The 19,822-nt window shown below is 48.6% G+C and overlaps 1 protein-coding gene across 1 annotated transcript; it reads right to left on the bottom strand.

Annotated features, from left to right (window-relative positions):
* Positions 1-1,322: 1,322 nt before the first annotated feature.
* LOC143327009 (myosin-7-like) lies at positions 1,323-16,356 on the bottom strand. Its single transcript, XM_076741123.1, has 45 exons — positions 16,257-16,356; positions 15,847-15,950; positions 15,511-15,654; positions 15,238-15,394; positions 14,818-14,845; positions 14,458-14,551; positions 14,260-14,352; positions 14,110-14,173; positions 13,784-13,882; positions 12,293-12,396; positions 12,053-12,191; positions 11,794-11,912; positions 11,536-11,685; positions 11,157-11,327; positions 10,734-10,913; positions 10,095-10,227; positions 9,842-9,918; positions 9,561-9,648; positions 9,352-9,469; positions 9,129-9,252; positions 8,880-9,016; positions 8,620-8,790; positions 8,418-8,502; positions 7,978-8,220; positions 7,697-7,873; positions 7,227-7,372; positions 6,953-7,043; positions 6,711-6,868; positions 6,367-6,598; positions 6,124-6,250; positions 5,431-5,549; positions 5,063-5,259; positions 4,400-4,583; positions 4,079-4,244; positions 3,799-3,923; positions 3,599-3,714; positions 3,233-3,419; positions 2,705-2,914; positions 2,482-2,607; positions 2,202-2,292; positions 2,033-2,112; positions 1,851-1,955; positions 1,679-1,774; positions 1,430-1,573; positions 1,323-1,334 (listed from the first exon to the last, which is right to left on the bottom strand). Exons 1-45 carry the CDS (start codon positions 16,354-16,356, stop codon positions 1,323-1,325), a joined length of 5,811 nt encoding a protein of 1,936 aa, XP_076597238.1.
* Positions 16,357-19,822: the final 3,466 nt, after the last annotated feature.

The following is a 19,822-nucleotide window of genomic DNA, read 5'->3' as shown; positions in this document are numbered from 1 at the left end:
GCGCCGAGATTCACTGCAGATCCTCATTGTCATTACATGAACTAAAATTAAAATTAAACAGTCTTAAAATTTGGGATGTCATTTTGTAAACGCCCTCCTACGTGTAGATCCATGAACAATAAGAACTTAAAGATGGCAGCATGCACAGGTGAGCAGCTGACCCTAACCCGACATCACGGGTTCACTGAGGAACATGAGAAGATCAGAGCCAGAGCTGACGAGTCTGATGAGTGTGACGCTCCATTTCCACACAAGCTAACCTGTTACACCTGTCTAAGCTGCTAACATTAGCAACTAGGATTAGCAGCATTAATGCATCAGAAATCATAGTGTAGTAATACATTACTGTGAAATGTGCCATTCTGCGTATTGAGTACTTTGGTGCTAGTACTTTTGTACCTTAAGTAAAATTTGAAATGCAGTACTTTTACTTGTGCTGTTGTTGCTTGTCAGTCATGATTTGTGTGTCGCAGGTGTTTCGTGTCAGAAAGGAAGTTAAAGACGTCGTGAACTGTTTGTCAAACTACAGGTTATTTATTTTCATTTTTCACTCCACTGAAGAGTTCAGTGACACAGTAAAACCACACAACACAACCACCGCACAGCAACAGCCACACACAGTCTGAAGGTTTATCATGGCGTTTCTCACGATCCCATTGGAGCAGAACTGAAGGATTTTTGTCAACTAGGGGGCAGAAACCAGTCAAATTCAGCCCGGGTGCAAAGTAGCTAACGTGTTAGCAAACAGCTGCCTTTGTCACACGATCATCCCGTCGGAGTCGTGTTTGATGGAGGGCTGGTGAGAGCCTGATGGACTCAAACATACAGTACATGTGCTGTAAAACCAAAAGCTACGAGCTAATGAAGCTAAAGACAACGTAGCTGCAGAGTGAGTGACTATTGTCGGAGTGTTCTGCACTTTGAGACACGACAACATCACACAGTCATTAAATTTAACGTTAACCGTCACGTAATGAGGAATAATACGTTAATATATGTGTGAAACAAATAGAAGTATGGCCGCCATCACTGACAATGTGTCATAAATGACTCATTGTCCCATAATTTTGTCTTCTTCTGAGACATCTTCATGTTCGGTGTAAACCAGTACATACTGATTCCAAGAAATAGCCACAGCCTCGCACTCGCAGAGCGAACCGACTTGACTGCTGCCGATGATGCTGACGTGGCCACATGCAGCAGATTCATACACCCCCCCCCCCCCCCCCCCCAAAAAAAAAAACAAAAAAAACCCACACACAGCACAAATCAAACAGCAGAAACCAGAAACACTGTGATGTGTCTGACGAGGCAGCAGAGCTTCATTCAGCGATCTGCAGAAACAGATTAAAACAGGAAATATTCGTTTCAACGCTGCTTCCATCACGACTCGTTTTAGTAAAGACTCCTTCAGACCAGTGCGACTCACCACGGCCACCTTGCTGGTTTGTTGGCGGGTTCGAATCCGCATCTTGTTGACGGTGGCCTCGGCGATGTCGGCTCTCTCCTCGGCGTCGTCCAGCTCGTGTTGGACTTTCCTGAAACGCACCGTGCTGCAGCTCACCTGCTCCTCCTGGTGGACGGACAGAGGAACTGTAAAGCTCCGTGAAGCTGCAGAATCAGCTGCTTTAGTCTGCGTTCTGTCACGTTTAATGTAATAATTTAAAGGAAGACTCACGGCGCTCTCAGCTTGTCTCTTGTAGCTCTTGACTTTGGTCTGAAGCTTATCGATCAGCTCCTGCATCCTCAGCAGCGTCTTCCTGTCCTCCTCCGACTGCAGAGGACAAAGCGTGAAAAACAGAGCGAACAGAACAACACAGCATCCGGATGATGGTGTGCGGTCACCACACCTGGTACGTCAGCTCTTTGCATCGCCTCTCGTAGCGACGGACTCCTTTCTGGTACTCCTCGCTCTTCTTCTGCTCCACCATCAGCTCCGTCTGCAGCTCCCTCACCTGCACACACAGCAGAGCTCCTGTTTCCTCCTCTGCAGTTCACCTCCTGCTGCTCGCTCTTTTCTGTCTGTACTCACTTTGGTTTCCAGTTTGTGAAGCTGCTTCTTTCCTCCCTTCAGCGCCATCTGCTCCGTCTCGTCCAGTTTGACCTGCAGCTCTGTCAGAGACACACCGACGCCGTCAACATGGACCTGCAGCACTCAACTCTGTCCTCAACCGACATCACGTGTCTCACGGCGTTCGTACCTTTGACCGTGGACAGCATGTTCTTCTTCATTCTCTCCAGCATACTGCAGCTGTCCTGCTCCTTCTTCAGCTCCTCCGCCATCAGAGCCGCCTGGAAAAACAGATTTGCACAGGATTCAGGTAAAGATCGCGAAGGTAAAGAATGTTCCAACAATAAGGAGACGAGGAGAACAGAGAACCACAGAAACAATTAAAAACACAAGACAACATCAGCTGGACACAAAGACTGAGGGTTAGTTCAGGATTGGTCAGAGGTCAGGGGTCAGGGGTCAGGACTGACGTCAGTGATGGCCTTCTTGGCCTTCTCCTCAGCGCTGCGACTCTCCTGCATCGCCTCGTCCACCTCTCCTGTCAGCACAGACAGATCGGCCTCCAGCTTCTTCTTGTGGTTCACCAGACTGGAGTTCTGAAGCACAGGAGGAGGCGGGAAACCAATCGATCAGTCAGTGAGCCTGTGGAGAGTCATCAGTACACCTGTGAGGAGTGTGTGTCTCTGTGTGCACCTGTGTGGTGAGCAGGTTAACTCTCTCCGCCACCTCCACCAGCTCGTGTTCGGCCATCTTGCGGACGTGGTCGGTTTGGTCCAGGATCCCACGCAGCTCCTCCTCCTCAGCCGTCATCAGCGAACAGCGTCGCTCCAACAGGACAATCTGTTCTCTCAGCTGATTGGTCAACTGGACTTTATCCTCCAGCTCCACCTGTTGCTCTTTAACCTGTGAGAGGACGATTTATTGAGGCTCAGATTGACCCTCACAGGATCACGTTGTTCTCGCTAACCTGTTAGCAAACCTGCCCATGAGTGACATCATCATCATCGCACCTTGTGAAGGTGTGTTCAGAGCGGCTGATCACAAACTGACCTTTCACTAATGTTACACACCTGATCAGCCATGACAGTCTCAGAACAAGAGGAACCTTCAGTGTTTAGACCAGTTCTCATCTCGTGTGGCGCTGCTGATGCGTCGTGACGGCAGTTCGCTCAGAGTTTCTCGTCTGAATGTCATTGATGGCTTTGGCCCAGATGAGCGTACCTGTGTCTGCAGGTGTCCGATGATCTTCTGGCTCTCGGCTGCTTGTCTGTTAGCGTGCGACAGCTGAACCTCCATCTCGTTCAGGTCGAACTCCATCTTCTTCCTCAGACGAACCGCCTCGCTGCGACTTCGAACCTCCGCCTCCAAACTGGCCTGCATGGTCTCCAGGGAGCGCTGGTGGCTCCGCCTGGTGGACGGCACTGGTATTACCACTTAAAAACATCCACTGTGCATGCCTTTGGTGATTTTCTGTACTGCATTTTAAAAAGATTTTAACTTTGGTACCTGTTAGTTTGTTAGCTTTAAAGTCTTAATATTAATATTAGCTATCATCAGATTTAGTCTGTTATTTGGTGTGTTTGGTACCTGAGGTTGTCGATCTCCTCATCTTTCTCTGCAATCTTGCGCTCAATCTCAGTCCTGATCTGCTGCAGCTCCATCTGAAACTTCAAGGTCTTACTCTCCTCGTGCTCCAGAGTTCCCTGGTTGGTTGGTATTGCAGTAGTTTAGTAAACAGCTTAGTTGGTACACAGCTGACAGGTATCTGCAGCAGGTAAGTCAGTCACCTCTGCTTCCTCCAGAGCTGCTCTGATATCGCTCTTCTCCACATTCAGGATCTTCTTCATCCTCTCCAGCTCGTGGATGGTCTTCCCTCCCTGGCTGAGCTGATCGGTCAGGTCCAGGATCTCCTCTGGGATCAAACACAGTCAATCAATTTGTCAGCCAATCACAATTTTCACTTACGTCCACATCAGTCGAAGGAATGGGACGTCTGTTGCTCTGGTCTGACGTGACGCTGCTGTCAGTTAATGTGACTGAAGTCGTGGACGCTCTCCGACAGAGTACCTTGCAGGTTCTTGTTTTCTCGTTTAACTGTCTCCAGATGGTCGAGAGCTTCTTCGTAGCAGTTCTTCAGTTTGAAGAGCTCGGTGCTCAGACTGCAGGACTCTCTCTGCGATGCCTCCAGCTCCATCTGACTCTCCTCAAACTTCAGCTTCCAGTCACTCAACAACTGCATCAGACAAAAGAAGCACAAACCGACATACAAACTTGATTCTCAGCTTGTCTTGCTGCCACCTTCCACGTCCACAGGTGCTGAGTGTTGTTGGCAGTTTCCTACATTGTTCAGGACTGCGCTGAGGGTTATGGCTGCCGTTGCTGACTGACCTTGTCGAAGTTGCGCTGCCTCTTGTCCAGAGCCAGAGCAGCAGCGTTGGATCGCTCCAGTTCCACCACCAGGTCTTCAACCTCAGTCTGCAGACCCTGCTTGGTTTTCTCCAGTGAGGAACATCTCGCGTGAGACGTCTCCACAGCTTCCTCAACGGTCTGTAGTTTGACCACCAACTTCTTCCTACAACACCAGACAGAAGAAAAGTCACGCACTGCTCAGCTGGAAAGAGAATCCAGTCGAGGAACAAGAAAAATCTTCAGGTCACAGCTAACGTTCATTCAGGTTCAGCCCAACCCTTGGCCTAATAATGTTTGGCTACTACTGCAGGTTGTAAGCTAGTTAGCTAGACATGCTAACATTAGCATCTTACATTAGATCAGCACAATATTCCATTCCTTTATGTTTTGGAAAAGCTGAAAATGCTCTATGTGCTCCCTGCTTCAACATGACACACCTGCTCCGACTGGTTACTGCTGCCGAGCTCTGATTGGACAACTGGTGTTTGGGGGCGGGGTTTAGGACCAGGTCACCAGTGTAACGACAGTAAAGACCTCAGAATGAGGTGATGCAACAGAAGCCTAAAAACTACAGGCCAGCTATACCAAACGCAGTACTTTTGTACTGCGTACACATGCATTAAACCGTTTCGAGTATCTTACTTTGCGTCTTCCAGCTCCTCGATCCGCAGCACGGCGTCCGTCTCGTACTTGGCTCTCCACTGAACCACCTGGCTGTTGGCTTTAGACAGCGCCCTCTGCAGTTCAGCCTTGGCTTCCTGCTCCTCCTCCAGCTGCTCGCTGAGCAAACTGGAGTCATGACGGGAGGCCTGCACGGCATGAGCCAGCGCCACACGAGCCTGACGCACACGCACGCACACACGCACACACACACACACACACACACACACACACACACACACACACACACAGTTAGCTATCACAGAGATAAAATCGTTAGCGTGGGTTAGAACAGTTAGAACAAGCAGAAGCTTCAGTGACGGATCAGAGTTACGAGGGTTCACACTTACTTTGCTCTCCTCCTCCAGCTGCCTCTTCAGACCTTCCAAGTTTTGACAAACCCCCGTCTTCGAGCGCTGGAGCTGACCAATCATAACGTCCCGCTCCTCGAGACGACGGCTGTACTCAGCTGGAAGAACAGAAAACAGCAAAACCTCAGCTCTCAAAAAAAAGAAAAAAGCAGTAAAATGAGGGAAATTTGACAAGACAAGAGAAAATCTGCCAGCAGGACACGAAAATTTGACTTGACAACAAACAATCAGACAAGTAACAAGATATGTTATCTTAAAAGAGCTGCAGTCAGACTAAAGTACATTTGTCTGGATACAAAGAACGTTTATGTATATAAAATAATTTCCCCTCAGTAAGAACTTAAAATATCTTAAGAAAATTCATCATTGTTCCAGTGAAGAAGTTAAAGTTGGTAAGTTGAGCGTTCGTTCCCCAGCTGGCAAATTTGGTTCCTAAAACATTCCAGAATCCTTATTTTCTGGCTGTGGGAACGTTTATTGAACCTTCCTACAAAATGTTCCCGGATGTTAAAACAGCTCGTTTTTCAGATGTACAGATCCACAAACCTCAGTGGGACAAGTGCTGGATGTCAACGATGCATTAATCTTTATTTTTTATGTATGCCTGTGTGTATGAGTGTGTGTGTTAAGATAAGATAAGATAAGATAAGATAAGATAAGAGCAGAGCGTACCGTTCTCTGTGAGCACTCGTGCTTTCTGAGCAGAAACCTCCGTCAGTTGTCTCTGCAGCTCTTCTGCTCTGGCTCTGCTTTCATTCAGCTGGTCCTCATAAACCCTGCACATCTTCTCCACAGCCCCCTACACACACACACACACACACACACACACACACACACACACACACACACAGGCTGACAGTGGTAAAACTGGTGCAGTGCTCTTCAAATGGTCCTCCTGAGGTGACCTGTTCTCACCTTGGCCCTGGACAGCTGCTCCACGGTAGCAGCCAGGTCGTCGGCCTCCAGCCTGAACTCGGCCTTCTCCTTGTCCAGCTTCTGTTTGGCTCTCTGCAGAGCGTCGATCTGCTCGCTGAGCTCCGCCACCGTGTCCGAGTGCTTCTTCCTCAGAGTGGCGGCCGTCGCCTCGTGGTGAAGCCCCGCCTCCTCCAGCTCCCGCCGCAGCTTCAGGAAGTCTGCCTCCCGCTTCCTGTTTGACATTTGGAGACAGGAGAGACGCTGAGGACAGAACATCGATGTCTGAACCTCAGCTCAGGACAATCCCTCCTGTTTGTTAGTGGAGCTTTAATGCAGATGATGACCTGTTGAGAGCGATTTGGGCAGCAGAGGCTCCTCCTGCCTCCTCCAGTTTCTCCCCGAGCTCCTCCAACTCTCTGGCGATGTCGTTCCTCTGACGTTCTGCTTTGGAGCGCCACGCCCTCTCCGCCTCCAGCGCCTCCTCCAGCTCCTCAATACGAGTCTGAGGGATCAAAACACAGCTGTAGTGGCAGCGCTAGCGGAGGAGAAGATGAAGCTAATCAAGTTCTACTCTGGTCTGACCAACCTGAAGCTCTTTCATCTTCTTCTGAAGCTGAGCAACCAAACTCTGTTCGTCCTCCAGTTTAGACTGAACATGACCCAACTCGAAGTCCTTTCTTTGAGGAGGTGTGGAGAGAGACAAGGACAGAAAGGAGGAGCATCAAATAGAGTAGGAAAGGAACGGAGGAATATTTGCTATTAATCAGCGATTAGTTTCAGTTTTGAGTTGAGCTCAGTCTGCGTAGAGGAATCGAACCACCGGTCAAATAAAACTACCGGCTCTGGAAATGCTTTCTTACTTCTTCAGTCTCTCCTCCAGCTCTTCCCTCTGGTTCTCCAGGTCCTTCACTGAGTCCATGGACAGCTTCAGATCCGCCTCCAGCTTCCGTTTGGTACGTTCCAGATCCAGTCGCACCTTCTTCTCCTGCTCCAGAGAACTTTCCACCTGCAGAGACGAGAGGCGTGGAGGCCATTACAAACGCAGAGTGCCACGACATTGTGCTGTACCAAAACCTTAGAAGACACCTCATTTTGGTTTTTACTCATTTGTCACCCAACTATAAACTATCTACAGACTCTCTAAATCCTGGCCGTGAAGGAGGTTTGAGCAGAGGATTTCATGGTCCTTCAGGAGTTTCTAGGGGTTGTTTAGGAGACTGTAGTGGTTCTCTTTAGGTTGTTCTTGTGGTCCTTTCGGAGGTTCTAGAGGTTTCAGACCGGTTATCTTCACATCTACACATTCTGACACCTCAGAGGGATCTGTTCTTACGTTGTCCACTTGCTGCTCCAGCCGAGTTTTTGCCTTGGCCAGCATGTTGACCTTGTCCTCCTGTGCCTGGAGGTCATTCAGAACCTGCTGGTGGGCTTCCTGCAGGGCGGCTTTCTCTCTGCTCAGAGACGCTATGGATTCATCCAGAGCACACATCTCCTGGGACAGGTTCTTCACCTGGACAGAAGGAAAGAAAGCTCATCACCTCCACCCACCACCAGGTAACTGTGATCCTGAGGTGACTGAAACCTGCAGCAATGCCTCGTTGTTCCTGAACGCACCTTGTTCTCCACCCCATGTCTCTCTTTCTCCACTTTAGCCAGGGTCATCTCCAGGTCGTCCACATCTCTTTTCAGCGATGTCACCTCGTCCTCCAGCTGACGTTTCTTGGACATCAGCGTGGTGCTCACCTCCTCCTCATCCTCCAGACGTTCCTGCATCTCCTTCAGCTTGGACTCCTGAGAGATTTTGGACTGAATCAGCTGGTTGCAGCGGTCCTCTGCATCTGTCAGGTTGTCCTGCTCCTGGATGATGGAAGTGGAAGAAACATAAAGGTTAGAGAGATGTTAAAGAAACTCATAATGTTGTTCACATCAAAGCTTTCCTGTTCCAAATAAATGGAATTTGGTATGTTAGGTCATATAAACCCACATATTCCAAAAACTAGACAGAAGTTTGTCTTTCCAGAGTCAAACAGGCTGTTTTCAGTGTTTGGACTCACTGCTTGGAGCTGGAGACTCAGGTCATTTTTCTCCTGAACCAAAACCACCTGCCGCTCCTCCGCCTCCCGTCGCTTGACCTCTGACCTGATGGAGGTCACACAACACAGCGAGGTGACAGATAGGAAACACACAGGAGTCTTTTTACTCTCTGAAGGTGTGAATGACAGTCAGAATGTTGAGGAGTCAGACAGGTGAACACACCTGTCAAAGGCCTCTTTCAGTTTGGTGAAGTCCTCTTTGAGAGCAGCCAGCTCCTTCTCCACCTGGGCGCTCCTGAGCAGGGGGCGGAGCTTGTAGAACAGCATCATCCACGGCCAAGTCCTCACAGAGAAGAACGCTCTGAGGTTGAACTGGATCACCATCACAGCATCCCTGAGAGACACCGAGACGACTGCACCTGAACGCACCGTCGACCGCCTGCACCACGTTTTTCTTATTAATCTGACGGCGGTCACACTGACCTTTGCTGCATCATCTTTTGTCGTTCCATCCTCATCAGCTTCCCTCTGGACATGGCCTGAACGATGGTGAGGATCTGAGACAGACGGGAGTCCCTCATGTCCTCCAACTGACCCAACAGACCTGCTTTAAAAAACACCTGAGAGCAGAGGACAGACCAACGAGCCACCTGTCAAACAGAGTGAGTGGCTTTAACAGACACCCTCCGTCTGTAGACACTGGTCGTGTTAGTCACAGTACTGGTTTTGTACCTTAGTGTGTCCGAACTTGTACTGGCTGTGGTCTATGTCCAGAGATCCCAGCAGTTTCTCCACGGCTTTCCTGCTGTCAACAAACGAGTCCTCTGGAATGGCAGCAGGATTCAAGATGCGATAACTGAGAAAGAAAAGGACACGAGGATCATGGATGAGCACCGCATGAGAAAAACCAACACTGTGAAACAGCTGAAACACAGCGGCTCGGTCTGGGACGGACCGTTGTCTGAACTCAGCATACAGGATCCGGTTTGGGAAGCCCTTCCTGCAAATCCTGATCCCCTCGAGGACCCCGTTACACCTCAACTGATGGAGAACCAGGAAGGGATCCATCACACCTGGAAACACACGGGGACGGTGGAGACGTGAAGGTAGCTTTAATTAGCCTGAGGCTGCAGACTTCTGGTCTGGCTGCTGCTGCTCGGTTACCTGGATTCTTGCTCTCGTTGGGGATGATGCAGCGGACGAAGTGAGGCTGAGTGCTGCGCAGGTTAGCCATCAGCTTGTTCAGATTCTCCTGTTTTCAAGCATGAAAGCAGATAAAGAGTTGAAGACCGCCCAGAAGGTTAGTCAAGGTGGCCCTACCCCCCCGCCTCTAAACGACCCCCAAAAACAAAGCCCGACTGAAGACACTGTGTTTATGATTGGTCCATTTATTTCTCAGTCACTTTATTGTACAGGCAGTCCTGCAGCATCTCTCTGGATCTCACCTTGTGTAACTGTGAAACTGTCTGGAAGGAAGCTGCTTTCTTCTTCCTGTGTTTGGCTTCAGCCTTCGGGTCACCGGCTGAAACAACAGCAGCACACACAGTATTTGTACACGGCACAGTACTGCATGTCTCCTCTAAAGAGTGACAATAGGTTGTTCTTTATACTTCCAGGCTTGCCGGAGTCTCAGGTGTAGGACTAGGACTTTTAGGTCTTTGTCACACACTTTCAGACTGTGGCTGTAAAGCTCGTTACCCATCTCAGAGCTGATGTAGTTCTCAAACAGTCCAGCCATCAGTTTGTTGGAGGATTTCTGGAACAGAACCACCACCGTCTCATTCAGAGGATCTCTGTTCTTGTCCAGCCAGCCGGTGATGTTGTACGGCACCTACAGTGAGACACACGTCAGCTGATTCTGGGTTTATTCTGACGCTCAGTGACAGTGTGACATCAGCGGTGCAGATTCAGTTCAACACAGACACAGAAGTGTGAGTCCACCATCTGAATCCTGCTGTCTCATCCAAAAGTGTTGATCAGGAGGTCCACAAGGATTCAGATGTTTCAAAATACAAACAGGAATCTCCAAAATGGAACTTTTAGTTGCTGAGTTTTGCTCTTCGGTCCCTGTTTGGACAAACAGCAGGAAGCAGAGGCGCTCTTCATGTCAGTGTCATATTTCTATTACAGCCGAGCCCTTCATTTAATTTGGATGATCGTTGCACAGCTGTGACGGATCAGGCGGCAGAAACACTGACATTTACTTAAGGGCCTTATTTATTTCACAATGTGTGCCTCTGACTGGGAACCAGTAATCAAATCAGCTGTAATAAACACCGACCGCTGACCGAGCAAAGCAACATGAACATGGATGCGGAACAACGAGCAGGTACCCACCACTCCAGCGTAGTGAACCACCTCAAAGTGCGTCTCGTATTTGCGCTTCTTGTCCGGCCGCGGACGCAGGAAGTTAGGCGACTTCCCCAGATGGTTGTCGTAGAGTTTGGTTTTAAAGCTGTGGTCCGTGGCCTTGGGGAACATACACTCCTCCTCCATGATGGACAGAATACCCATCGGCTGAAATACCAAACCCATTAATGTGCTGCATGTTTAGATTTTCTTTCATGGAAAACATCGTGTTTTCACATTTCTCGCTCAGTCCACACCTCGTCCATCTAATACAGCGAATATCCACTGATCGACACGTCTGAATGATCTCTACCTGCGTCATGATGAAGATACCTGAGCTTTACACACACACTGATCGCCTCCCCCTGAACACACCACCCCCAGTGTGACGAGCAGCACAAACACACCCACCCTCTCGATGAGGTCGATGCAGGCCTGTAAGTCCAACCCGAAGTCGATGAAGGTCCACTCGATGCCCTCCGTCTTGTACTCCTCCTGCTCCAGGATGAACATGTGGTGGTTGAAATACTGCTGCAGCTTCTCGTTGGTGAAGTTGATGCACAGCTGCTCAAAGTTATTGAACTGCAGGAAGAAAAAGAAATGATGGAATTAATAAAAGTAAACTTTAAAGGTTACGTGTTTTGATAATGCTCATTTTTACTTGTCCTGGAGTATTTTCAGAGTGTGGTATTAGTACTTTAAAGTAAAGGACCTGTATACTTGGAGGCCCTGGTGTTTTGGTGTGTACTTGGATCTTGACTAGACGTCTCTGTCAGTCTCTCCTCTTTACCTCAAAGATCTCGAAGCCGGCGATGTCGAGGACGCCGATGAAGAACTGACGAGGCAGAGCGGTGTACAGCGACAGGTTGATCCGACTCACCAGCCACTTAAACATGCGGTCGTACGTGGCTTTGGCCAAGGCTGCAACAGCATAGTTAACCTACACACACGTCAGACGTCCCGTCAGCTTCAGGGTCTCTGCTGTTTACCTGGTGCAGCGCTGACATGAGGGCCGGAATAGATCATGATTGGCCGATTGATGACTTACCTGTTCTACAGTCTGTCCTTTAACGATGAACTCGTGTCCCACCTTGACGCGTGGGTTCAGCAGACCCTTCAGCAGGTCAGCAGAGCTGATGCCCATCAGGTAGGCGGCCTTATCCACACCTCAACACACACGACACACACATCTCACGTCATCTGCAGTAATGCCGATCAACACCTGACTGGATGTATATTTCAGTGTGGTCTCGGGTGAAATGCTCAGGTTGGACCTTCAGCAGATCACGCGGTGAGGAGACTCTTACTCTCGGTGCCGTCCGCCTCGGCCTGCTCCTCTCTCTGCTTCTTCTTGAACTTCATGTTACCAAAGTGCATGATGGCTCCGACGATCTTATAGCAGCCGTACTTTTCCTCTGGAGTGAAGCCCAGCGTGTCCATCGCGTGCTGCACACACACACACACACACACACACACACACACACAGATTATAGTTTGTACCTTAGCAGGACAGTGTGTGTTTTCTGAGGTGACTCTGTGTCTCTTACATCAGTGAGCTTCAGCTCCTCTCCATCGTTGATGCTCTCCACCTTGGTGTCTCCCTGAGAGCAGAAGTGGTAGTCGTAGGCGTTGGTGGTCACCAGCAGCATGTCTGCACAGCACAGCACCATCAATGACGGCGTTAAATACTGTTTCATCATAACAGGTTAGGATGCAACTCAGACACATCCAGTGAATCCTGTCCAAAAGTAAACGTACATACAAGCTTAGTTCTCAGATAAATGTAATATCTGCCTGTATCACGTACTGGAGTGGAAGCAGGAAGTGGCAGAAAATGGAATTTCTCAAGTACTTCGAAATTGTACTTCAGCACTTCAGTAAATGTATTTGCTGCTGTCCACCTCTGGTCACATGACCCACTGTTAATGATTCATCAGTGTTTCCTCGACTGAGTGAAACAGCCCCCCCCCCCCAGAGTCAGAGGCGGTAATGTAGTGTTATGGTGGAGGTGAAATCTGCGCAGGTGGACGGCAGGTGGACGGCAGGTGGACGGCAGGTGGACGGCACGTGAAGTGGCGTCATTTAATCAAACACTAAGGAGCGGTCAGTGTCACGGAAAAGAGCCGGAGAGGAAGGTGATGTGAGCCGAGACGTTGGGAGGAGGTGAAGGCAACAGCCAAACAAAACCAGCATCACAGCAGCTTCAGTGGGACATTACAGGACATGGACATGGACATGGACATGGACAAGACAGCTTCCGTGAAGGACAGGAAGAGCATCAAATTAAGTAAGTCAAACACCTGTCTGTCTGTCTACCTGTCTACCTGTCTGTCTGTCTGTCTGTCTGTCTGTCTTACCTTACTCAAGTAGAAGTACTAATACCACACTGTGAAATACTCCACTGCAAGTAAAAGTCCTGCATTTCACTGAAAAGTAAGTAAATTAAAACTTGAAGTATCTAAGTGTATTTGGTGAAGTGTACTTAAAGTATGAATATTAGCAGTACTCATTCTGTAGTACCGTGGAGCCTGTCTGTGTTTTACTACATGTGATGTTTTTACTGTTCACATGATTTTCTCATCTTGTACAATATGACAGTTTTTACTGCGTTTATTCTTTCTACTGTGTATTTATTGTCCACGTAGGATCACGTGCAGTTCAGTCTTTATTTAGGCAGCAGTACTTTTCTCATGTGTACTTCAGTACCAGCAGTATTCTTACGAGCTTGTACACGATCTACATCCATAGAGTTGATTTTTATTCTTTATCCTTTTTACCTTGATTTTTATACCCTGCTGGCTGTTTCATTTACTGTGGGATAAAGCCTTATCTTATCTTATCTTATCTTATCTTATCTTATCTTATCTTATCTTATCTTATCTTACAGTACTTGAGTAAATGTGGTTTCCAGCTCTGCTGCCATCTGTTGGTGTGAACAGTAGAATGAGGTCTTTAGAAATGTTGATGATGAGTGACATCAGTGGCAGGTGCTGATCCTGACCTGTGATTGGACAGGTCAGAGTGGTGGGTGGAGTTACCTTGCAGTTCTGGCTTGTGATTGGACAGGATCTGGTAGTAGATGTGGTAGCTTCTCTCTCCTGGCTGCTGAAACACGACTCTGGACTTTTCTAGAAGATCTGATAAGATGTACACGCACATACTCGAGTGTACTGCAGTACTGTAACACCAGTCGATACAAGAGCGTTAACAGACGGAACACTTTCACTGTTTTATAATCTTTAAAATGGACAACGTGTGATGTCACATGTAGCTTGAAATGTGCTCGTTTCACGTAAAAACCGTCGTCATTCGACCGCATTAGATCCCAGTTAGCGTCGACTGTGACCTGCTGACTGTGACTCACAGATGTCGATGTCGGAGGACGCCAACTTCCCCGTCGGCCCAAAATGAATCCTGATGAACTTTCCCTGAGACACACAAACACATCCACACGTAACGACGCACGACTCAGCACTTGGTCGTCAGCTCGTCGCTGCCACTTCACTGCACTCACAAAGCGAGAGGAGTTGTCGTTGCGGATGGTCTTGGCGTTGCCGAACGCCTCCATGGCCGGATTGGCTTCAATGATCTGGTCCTCCAGAGACCCCTGAACAGACAGAGACAGGAGGGGGTGTAGACTCAGGTGACTGACGCACACTCGTAGAAACACATCAGAAAGTAGCTTGATGCTAACAAAGCTAAAAAGGCTCACTCCTTTCTTCACGTTTTCTCCCAGAGCGGCGACGATGGCGAAGTACTGAATCACCCTCTTGGTGTTGACTGTTTTCCCTGCACCTGACTCACCGCTGATGGACAGAAGGAAGTGGAGATGCAACCGTGACAGGAAACAAAGCACCATGACTTTTAAGGAACACTTTAAGAGTCACATCCAACATGTGCTCTGATTCTCTCTTTCTACACTTCACCTGTAATTTCATCTGAACTAGCACAGTAACATCTCGTCCACTGTGGTTTTCACTTCCTGCCCTCCGTCTGCATTTAACGTCATGTGACTGCGAACGACCTGTTCCACCTGTACTTTCTATCATGACACAGAAATGGTCTGACTTACGTGATCAGCATCGACTGGTTCTCACGATCTGTGGAGGAAATGAAGGCGTGTGAAGGAACAGTAGAGGAACAAAGGTAGAACTTAAAAAAGGTCTCGTTACTCCAAGCTGTTCATTCGAGCTGTCTCAGGCTCAGGACCAGGACCAGGACCAGGACCAGGACCAGGACCAGGACCAGGACCAGGACCAGGAGGAGCAATATCCTTGACAACATTGTGGTCAATTTTAGGTTTTGGGACTTATTTTATGAAGTCCTTCAGATTTCAGCAGGTTTCAAACTCAGACATGTAAGACCATAAAGACTAATGCTGACAGACTCGCAGCATGGCCAGCCAGGTAGCCTTAGCTCACCTGGACTGCTGGTTGAGGTCCAGTTAACCTACAGGGCTAATGTTAGGGGTCAGAGGTCACAGGCGACTCACTCTGCAGCATGTCGACGTAGGCGTTGTCAGCGATGGCGTAGATGTGCGGCGGCGTGTCTGCGCGACGCCTCCCTTTGTAGGCCGTCACCACCTCAGCGGAGTAGACCGGCAGCCATTTGTACGGGTTGACGGTCACACAGAACAGACCAGAGTAGGTCTGAAATGAAAGAGGAGCAGGAAGGAGACAAGGAGGGATAAAAACGGCGAACATAAAGACCAAGAACGTTCAAAAATAGATGATTTATCGTTGTGTGCGTTGGATGAAACACTGACGTAGATCATCCACATGCTGTATCTCCTCCTCAGGTTGAAGAGCACCGAGGCTTCGTTCAGGTGAGTCAGCATGGCCATGTCCTCCATCATGTCAAACTTCGGAGGGTTCATTGGCTGCAGGTCGTCTTCTTTCACGATCATGAACTGAAACGCACACGCAGAGCCGAGGTTAGCGCTCAGTCTGAGACCCGACCGCAGAAGCTCAGCTGTACAATCGACCGTGAAAACCAAACTGGTAACCAGTTTAATTAATCAGTAATATTTTCAAAACACAAGCTTTTAGTGCCGAACTTCACTTAATTTCTCCGGTGTGGGATCAGTAAAGTCTTAACCAACCCGTCCGTCCTTGGTCTCCACAGTGGTCTTGTCTCCGTTCAGCTCTCTGACCTCCACCTCTATGTACGCTTCAGCGTCGTCAGGCATCCAAACTCGCTTCGTACCTGAAAGAAGTCAATCACGCCCTTTGTCAATCAGCTTTAATAATCTAAAAAAGATGTGAAGTGATACCTTTGCATGTTTAATTTAACCCAACATTTTTATTATATTTTTGTGTATTTTAAAATAACTTTCTGATAAGACAGGTTCACACTTTAGCTCCAAAGATCCCATAATTTAAAGTGGTTCACTGATAAAACATTACTGTATCAACATAAGAACATCTGGTATCACTGTTTAGTGTATTTATATTTTGGAAACGTACCGTCTTTGGACCACACGGATGAAGGTGTTGAAACAAGCGTACGTACCGTCAAAGGCCTGGGATTTGGCAGCCAGTTGCTCCAAGTTGGTGAGACGAAGGTAGCGACCAGCTTGTCCAAACGCCTTCATGTCCATGAACCGAGACATCTGAACACAAGAACAGGCGTTCTTTAAAGGTGGTTCTGTCGCAGTTCACGTTCTGTGAATGTAAGATGTGCTGCGTGTTCTCCATCAAGATCGTCTTCACTGTTTTCAAGAGTCATGAAAGGTCTTGAAGGACAATCAGCTGCTCACGGTAGCTTCTATCAGGAGGAAGTAGAGCTTTGTTGGGACTATTTTCAGCGGCGGACGAATCCACGTTTGGTGCTGTAGTGAGTGTGTGTGTGTGTGTGTGTGTGTGTGTGTGTGTGTCTGTGTGTGTGTGTATGTGTGTGTGTGTTGATGGTGATGAAGAACAGCAGTGAGGCTCACTGATGTGTTTTAATGAAGGTCAGAGGAAGAAGATCCATCAGCTGTGATACAAACTGAACTGTTAGCTGTTAGCGGTTAGCATTCACTGATCTGTGTGTGCGATGTATCGAGAAGAAAAGCACAGATTATAATCAGGCTTCTACAATGTCGTCTCATCGACTGCCGTGTTAACTTGACGCCCGCAGACACACCCAGGCTAAACATGATGGCGGCCATGGTCACAGATATCTGATCATCCCAGCTGATTACTCAGGATTTCAGGCAGCGCTAACAGCTGCCTCATCAGCTCATCGCTCAGGCCTCGCTGTCACGGCCACAAACAGGCTGAGCTGATCCTACCTGGAAACACAAACAGAACCGTCTCAGGCTGTAGCTGCTGCTCAGCTCAGCAGAGATGAAGCTCCCTCCCCATCAGCGAAAGAAGTCAAAAAACATTAGAAGCTCAGTAGAATCCGAACGAGCCTTCATCCAATCAGAGAGCTCACCTCCTCTCACCTTCTGTTTGACGTGCTGTCAGCGTCGCTGCCTGGTGCTTCATTCAGTCATTTGAATAAATTTGGGATTGACTGGTTCGCTGTGGTGCCATGTTTTCCTCCTGACTGCACAGTGAATCTGATAAACTCTTAGTTGTCCTTCATCATAGCAGTAACCGCTGAGGCTGCTGGGTAACATTTCTGTCTCAGTACCAGCTTTCACGTAAAGTGCTTTTGGTAAAAATCCTGAACTCTAAACACAAATCCTGAATCAAACACAAAAACCAGGAGTGTGGACTCACTGTGCCGGGTTGGTCTGGTCTGGTCTGGTCTGGTCTGGTCTCAGGCTCTTCTGGTGGACTCGTCTTTGGTGCAGCAGTGTAGTTTGAAGAACACAATGTGTTGGCTCACAGCATCACATCACTTTATAACCTCCCTATGATGGTCACCACAGCACATGACCTCCTCCGCTGCAGCTGACTGGTCAGACTGGTCTGCTTGAACTGGTCTTAAAAGGCCTGCGGTGGTCAGGATGGAATACCAAAACGAAGCAGAGCTAAAGCTCACATCTGCTCCCTCCTCATCCCTCCTCATCCCTCCTCTCCCTCCGTCAGCTCTGCGCTATGAATGGAAACTGACTCGTCGTCCATCCATCGGCTCCTCTGTTTACGCAACGAGTCCACTTCATCACAGCTTCTTCAGCAGTTTGTGTTTATCATTTTAATTTAGACGTTATTCTCATCAGGTCCCCTTTGATCAGCCTCGTCCCAGTCGCTGCTGCAGCAAGCGTGTAATGATGCTAAAACACCAGTCAGTCGCCAGTTTACGTCCTGCAGACGGTGAAGAAGCATCGATGTTCAGGGTAGAAGCTAGTTAGCACCATGAAACATCAAAAGATGGACAGAACGACCAAAATGATAAGTAATAAGTTGGAACAGAGCGGAGTCGTCCTTTAACCCAAACATAGACTCCTTCTTAATCTCCCATCATCCCTTTCCCTCCCTCCCTCCCTCTCTGATCCCCCACCAGTGAATGACAGTTATAAATGAGCCAATGACACACACACACACACACAGTGTTTCATTAGCGCTGATGGTATCACACACACACACACGCACACACACACACACACACACACACGCAGAGTGTGTGCTGTGATGCTTCGTCTCCGTGTCCAGCTGAGGTTAAATGATCCAGCTGCTGTGGATTTAAACTGGAGGCTTTCGGCTCCACCATGATGCTAATTTTAGTCGAGGAAAGTCGACTCCACCTCTGACCTGCTGCCTCTTTAAACCTCAGTCTCTTCAAACCTCACATCTGATCTGAGGTCAGCTGCTGTCGGAGCTGGACTGCAGGTCTCACAGCAGTGAGGACGAGCTCTTCTTCAGCCGTGCTGTTCCTGCTGTGGCTGCAGACATTTTAAGGCTCGTAATAACTTCCATGTCCCTAAAATCCCTCTTTATGTTGGTGAGTTATTGACCTGCCAGGGTCCTGGTCTACGAGACATCAGACCAGCTTTTGAGTTCCTCATGAGGCCCACAGACCACGGACCAGCGTGGCTCAGAAACCGAAGGGGTCCAGTTTTACTTGTTAAGTAAACTCTTACCGAACTGTAGCCCCGCCCCAAACCGTGCTAAGACTGACGATCCTCAGACTTTGCATGTGGCGCCATCATCTGGTCAACATTTCAACTCCAATACTTCGGGTTATGACCACGTACCTGCAGAACTAAGGACACTCCTGTCAGCTGTCCTTTGTTTTTAGTGCTAATTAGCAAGTGTTAGCGTGTTAACATGCTAAACTATGAAGGTAAACGTGGGAAACGTTAAACCTGCTAAATGTTAGCATGTTTGCATAGTTTTTGTGTGCATGTTAGCATTCTGATGTTAGCATTTAGCTCAGTGCACCTCCACCTCTTTGTCCCGCCTCACAGAGCTGCTCGACTGCAGCTGATCAGTCTGAAAAACGACCAATCACAGCCCACGCTGACGAATTCAAAACCAGCAGAGACTCACGTTACAAACTGGAACCAGTGACGGTTAGCTGCTTTTCCACCCGTTCGCTCACCAGTCAGTCAGTTATTTGAGCTTTAAGGTGTTGTTCTGTCACACCGATGCTAAGCTACATGCTGCTGCAGTCAGTTTAGCTGTTGTCTCTTCCTGGTGGATTTACTGGTTTGTGCCTGTGTTCAGGGCTGATCAGGAGTCTTTGTGTCCTTTGTGTTCACAGGTGTTTTAGAAATAAAGCTTTACTCACAGACTTACTGCTGATGCCGCTGCACATTTCTCTGTAAGCCTCCATCCATCCTTCCATCCATCCTTCCATCCCTCCTTCCATCCATCCTTCCCTCCATCCTTCCATCCATCCTTCCATCCATCCTTCCATCCATCCTTCCCTCCATCCTTCCATCCCTCCTTCCATCCATCCTTCCCTCCATCCTTCCCTCCATCCTTCCATCCATCCTTTCCTCCATCCTTCCATCCATCCTTCCATCCATCCTTCCCTCCATCCTTCCATCCATCCTTTCCTCCATCCTTCCATCCATCCTTCCCTCCATCCTTCCATCCATCCTTTCCTCCATCCTTCCCTCCATCCTTCCATCCATCCTTCCATCCATCCTTCCCTCCATCCTTCCATCCCTCCTTCCATCCATCCTTCCCTCCATCCTT

The sequence above is a fragment of the Chaetodon auriga genome, chromosome 10 (assembly GCF_051107435.1).
Source record: "Chaetodon auriga isolate fChaAug3 chromosome 10, fChaAug3.hap1, whole genome shotgun sequence".
Taxonomy (NCBI): Eukaryota; Metazoa; Chordata; class Actinopteri; order Chaetodontiformes; family Chaetodontidae; genus Chaetodon; species Chaetodon auriga.
The sequence above is the reverse complement of the archived record's forward strand: the minus strand, read 5'-3'. Positions and strand labels throughout refer to the sequence as shown.

Excerpts from the sequence above, each read along its gene's own strand:
- LOC143327009 (XM_076741123.1), bottom strand. The coding sequence starts at position 16,356 with ATGTCTCGGTTCATGGACATGAAGGCGTTTGGACAAGCTGGTCGCTAC. Across the intron at positions 12,192-12,292 it reads AGGAGCTGAAGCTCACTGAT|CACGCGATGGACACGCTGGG; the intron begins GTAAGAGACACA and ends GTGTGTGTGCAG. Across the intron at positions 5,260-5,430 it reads AGCTGGAGGAGGAGAGCAAA|GCTCGTGTGGCGCTGGCTCA; the intron begins GTAAGTGTGAAC and ends CGTGTGCGTCAG.